The sequence below is a fragment of the Engraulis encrasicolus genome, chromosome 15 (assembly GCF_034702125.1).
Source record: "Engraulis encrasicolus isolate BLACKSEA-1 chromosome 15, IST_EnEncr_1.0, whole genome shotgun sequence".
NCBI classification, from domain to species: Eukaryota; Metazoa; Chordata; class Actinopteri; order Clupeiformes; family Engraulidae; genus Engraulis; species Engraulis encrasicolus.
The window spans coordinates 11,095,240-11,100,239 of NC_085871.1; the positions used below are offsets into that span (position 1 = coordinate 11,095,240).

The 5,000-nt window shown below is 45.5% G+C and overlaps 1 protein-coding gene across 1 annotated transcript in view; it reads right to left on the reverse strand.

Moving 5' to 3' along the window:
- LOC134464445 (proton myo-inositol cotransporter) overlaps positions 1-5,000 on the reverse strand; it is a 147,093-nt gene that overhangs the window by 13,192 nt on the left and 128,901 nt on the right. The window contains exon 6 of the mRNA XM_063217889.1: positions 4,937-5,000. This exon is cut by the window's right edge and continues 57 nt beyond it. Coding sequence (XP_063073959.1) covers positions 4,937-5,000 — 64 coding nt within the window. The remainder of the gene's footprint in view (positions 1-4,936) is intronic.

Genomic DNA, 5,000 nt, shown 5'->3' on the forward strand with positions numbered 1-5,000 from the left:
GCACGGAATTTTTGGAGATCATGTTGCAGCGTGTGTGTGTGTGTGTGTGTGTGTGTGTGTGTGTGTGTGTGTGTGTGTGTGTGTGTGTGTGTGTGTGTGTGTGTGTGTGTGTGTGTGTGTGTGTGTGTGTGTGTGTGTGTGTGTGTGTGTGTGTGAGAGAGTTGTGTGTCAGTGTGTGTATGTTCATTTCGTCTACCTTGTATATCTCTCTCTACCCCTCTATCTAGCACCCCCTGCTGCAACGCTTTCAAAATTAGAAAGGGTGTATTCGCATTTTTATCCCATTTTCATTATATTTTTTGAAAATGACCGAGAAGACAATATTATTATTATCGCAATAATTTCTTAGTCAATTTATCGTCCGGCAAAATTTGTTATCGTGACAGACCTAGTCCAGCCCTGTGTGCGTGTGTGCCATCTCTGTGTGCGTGTCCACATGTTTTCCTACGTTGAAGGCATTTCTGGTCATGTCCTTCCTGTCACTGTGTTTCCAGACACTGTGTGTGTTGTGGATACGATGACACTAGAGAAATCATTCAGCTTGATTGCATTACAACTGACTGCACTGTCTGTCTGGCCCAGCCCATCATCATCAAGTCTTTGGGGACACCACAGCATGGGCGTAACTTCCTCTTTTATGTGTGTGTGTGTGTGTGTGTGTGTGTGTGTGTGTGTGTGTGTGTGTGTGTGTGTGTGTGTGTGTGTGTGTGTGTGTGTGTGTGTGTGTGTGTGTGTGTGTGTGTGTGTGTGTGTGTGCACGCGCGCACATATGACTTCATCAAGAGATCTTGTTCTCTCCAAATGTAATTTTGTTCCTGCAGGAGTTAACGAGTGGGTAATAACTCCTGCGGCTATACCCATGATGTCTCTCTCCTCCCTCTCCTCTCGCGCGTCTTCTCATATAGTAGTACACACACACACAGGGTCGGATTAAGATGGCCTGGGGCCCCTAGGCCAGTGGTTTTCAAAGTGGGGGGCGGGGACCCCTGGGGTGCCACAAAAGGGTGCTAGGGGGGCCGCTGCAAGTTGAAAGGAAAAGTATTCCAAAACAAAAAGGCGTAATTTATGGCATAGTCAACACTGCTATCAGAGAGAGTAGAGAGAGAGAGGTTCCATTGGCCCATTGTTTCCGGGTTCTATTATTGCAAGGGGGAGGGGGGGAATTCCCCCTTTAGGCAGACCTAGGTAGACCTAAGGACTGTTCTATTCAATGCTAGGAGCATTATGACACGCCCCTTTAGGCAGACCGGAACCTGGTCATGTTAGGTGCCCATAGCAACCTATTACATTGGCATATCTCTATATACTTAAAGAATCTCTGCTGCTATGCTTATTACATTTCCTGTTGTAGTTGCATGGATTTAGGGGTGCACTTATCGATAAATGACAGGGGGTGCGCTGAAAAAAAATGAGTGTGCCACGACCTACTGTATGTCAGGGAGGCCTTGGCTAGAATCTACTGGTATATAGGGGGCCTTGCAGAGGTAAAGTTTGGGAACCCCTGCCCTAGGCAACAGGTTGCTGTGGGGTCCCCTGGAAAGCAAATTTTATAACAAATTTACATATACACAAATTTACATATAATTACAAGGCCTGAATTAAGGATAACATGTCTACCAATTCAACACAACGAGATTCATTTTTCAATATTCCACCTTATCATCATTCTGCAATATTTCACTTTTGACCAATCAGCGCCCCCTGGCAGGTGGGGGCCCCTAGGCTGCAGCCATATCTAGCCAGTGCATTAATCCGGCCCTGCGTGCGTGCGTGTGCGGGTGCATGCGTGTTTTTATTAAAGGGATATTTGATCAGACTACAGGCAGACGTTTGAGAGCAGCAGGCACTCAGCAGGAGATTTGAAGTAGCTTGGGGTGAACAAACACATGATGACACTGAGGATGAAAGAACAAAAGAGTGTCAAAATGCATGCGTTTGTATATCTTGTAGAATCCTTTTGGAATGATACATTATCCATAGCCATAATCCATTAGCCAACCGCTTTCTCTCTCACACACATACAGTATATGCACATGTGCACACGCATGCACGCACACACGCACGCATGCACACACGCACACACACACACACACACACACACACACACTTCATCCTCCGCAGATACAATAATTGCCTTGACTGTCTGTCCAGAAAAACACACCACTCTCGTTCACATCCTTCTGCTCCAATTTACCCATATCAACAACAACAAAACACACACACACACACACACACACACACACACACACACACACACACACACACACACACACACACACACACACACACACACACACACACACACACACACACACACACACACACACACACACACACACACACACACACACACACACACACAGCTTATCACTGAAAAGGCAGCCAGACCTTTGTGATGTAATCCATTGCAATAGGAGCATCACATCATCTCCTATTTATGCACCTTCATCCATAGACATTACAACCAGAGTTACTCCACCCATAGACACTACAACAGTTACTACACCTACATACATTATGACGATACATTTACCACACCTACCTAGTACCTACAGACATTAAAACCATAGTTACTATACCCAGTGGCACTACAATCATCATAGCTTTACCCAGGGCCATTGACAGCTTTGGCTAGGCCCGGGATGAAGTCATCTGATTGACCCCCTACCCGAAACATACAATGCAAAGACAACTCTGATCCTGGGCCCCCCTCTCCCAGGTCCTGGGACAACTAACGCTTTTCATTTATATGTGTATCAGCTGATTTTATGCTGGTTTATATCTGTGGACATCAAGCTAGGCAGAACATTTTCGGTAACACTTTAGAATAACAGTCCCTTTAAAAACGTTAATAACTATTAACTTACATTTATTAATGAACTAATTATACAATTATACAAATGTTTGTTACCTCTCCCTACACCTCTATCCATGGCTGAAGTGCCCTTGAGCAAGGCACCTAACCCCACGTTGCCCCAGGGACTGTAACCAATACCCTGTATCTAAAAAGCTGTGGCACTGTGGACAAAAAAGCGTCAGCTAAGTGTACTGTAATGTAATGTGTTTCCATGTCTTTTACTCTTTGGAGGACAAACTTCCAGATAGTATTTCCATAAATGGACGAGGTCCTTATGCTATTTTCTTAATCCATTCCCCAAGGATGGCCAGTCTATTATGACTATGATTGATGTCCCCCTCACATGGTGTGACTTCACCTACAATGGAGACATTTCTGGGAAATTAAATGGAAAAAAAATATCTAAATTTGGCAGCCCATAATTGGCTACAAAAAACAACAGCTTAGCCATGAAATATTGGTAGCACATCAGCGATTAAGGCCGTCCTCCCACTAATTCACGTGTACAATACAGGAGTGTGCTCATCTATGATTTCACGTCTACATTTCTGTTTAATAGTAGATACGCTATGCAAAAAATGGTTTGTATAAGCACACATTTTATCCTTGTTCCAGCTTCTGTATCCACAATCTGTTTGATTGTTCAATGGAATTCACAACACTCAAGTGAGGTAGATGCAAGAGCACAAAAAGAAGATGTTTTGTTGGCTGTTAAAGTAAATATTGACAGTAATTCCGAGATGTGTTTTTGTTTGAATCAATAGCCATTCTGTCTCTCTGTATGTGTGTCTGTCTGAGTCTGAGAGAAAGAGAGAGTCTGAGAAAGAGTCTAAAAGTCTGCCGTACATGTGTAACTACAGCAGGAATACTCCACCCTCTGGAGAGAGACAGCAGCAAGCATCAGAGAGAGAGAGAGAGAGAGAGAGAGAGAGAGAGAGAGAGAGAGAGAGAGAGAGAGAGAGAGAGAGAGAGAGAGATAGAGAGAGAGAGAGAGACAGAGAGAGAGAGAGACAGAGACAGAGAGACAGAGTGTCTGGCAGTCACGTAACAGTAACGTAACTCCATAACCAGTACTGTTCTGTAGCTGATGTCTCTCAGACAAACAGCTGCGAGCATCACGCCTTCGTCCATGTCTATGCATGTAATGTTGATGAGGCGGTTGCCCCGGCAACCAGCAGCCAGTCAGGAAGAATCCCCGCACACCAATTAGAGGTGTACATTATGGTTCTAGATATTATGGTAACGCTAGGAGACGAGAGGGGTGGTGGGTGGGAGCAGGGGTGCCGACAAGGGGGGACAAAGGGGACAGTTGTCCCAGGCCCAGGGAGAGAGGGGGCCCAGAATTAATCCCTCATTACATTGTGTGTATTGGGCTGGGGGGCCCTTTCAGACGACTTTGTCCTGGGCCCGGTCAAAGCGGTCAGCAGCCCTGGTTGTGTGTGTGTGGGGGGGGGCAGCAAGAGAATGGAAAATAATACAGCGAAGGAGAGTACAGGAAAGAGGAATGGAAAGATTGTATGGACAGAACAGATGTAATTGAACAGAGTGGAAATCCAACGGAAGAAAACAATATTGTGGGAGGAGAAAGAAAAGGGAGGAAGGGGAAGAGGGTAGGAAGAGAGATGGTGAAACAGATGGTGGAGACAGACAAGAGAGAGAGATAGAGAGAGAGAGAGAGAGAAGAAAGAAAGAGGAAGACATGCGGGACAGAGGAGGGAAAAGAGTGAGAGAAAAGCATAAGAAGAAAGGAACAGAGTGGGAAATGAAATAGAAGATAGAAAGGAGGGGAGAGACTGAAAGAGAGTGAGAGATAGAGTGCATAGTATTCACGGGACTGTACTGCAAACAGATGAAGAAAGGATAAAGACATAGATAGATAGATATTATTGTTTGGGTACTCACAGGTGTGTGGCACAGGTGGGTGTGCAGACAGACAAGAGAGAGAGAGAGAGAGAGAGAGAGAGAGAGAGAGAGAGAGAGAGAGAGAGAGAGAGAGAGAGAGAGAGAGAGAGAGAGAGAGAGAGAGAGAGAGAGAGAGAGAGAGAGGTAGAGAGAAAGAGACTGAGTGTAGGTACTCACAGGTGTGTGGTGCAGGTGGAGTTGTGCAGTGCAGGGTCTGCGGGGGGCAGGGTGACTGCGGGGC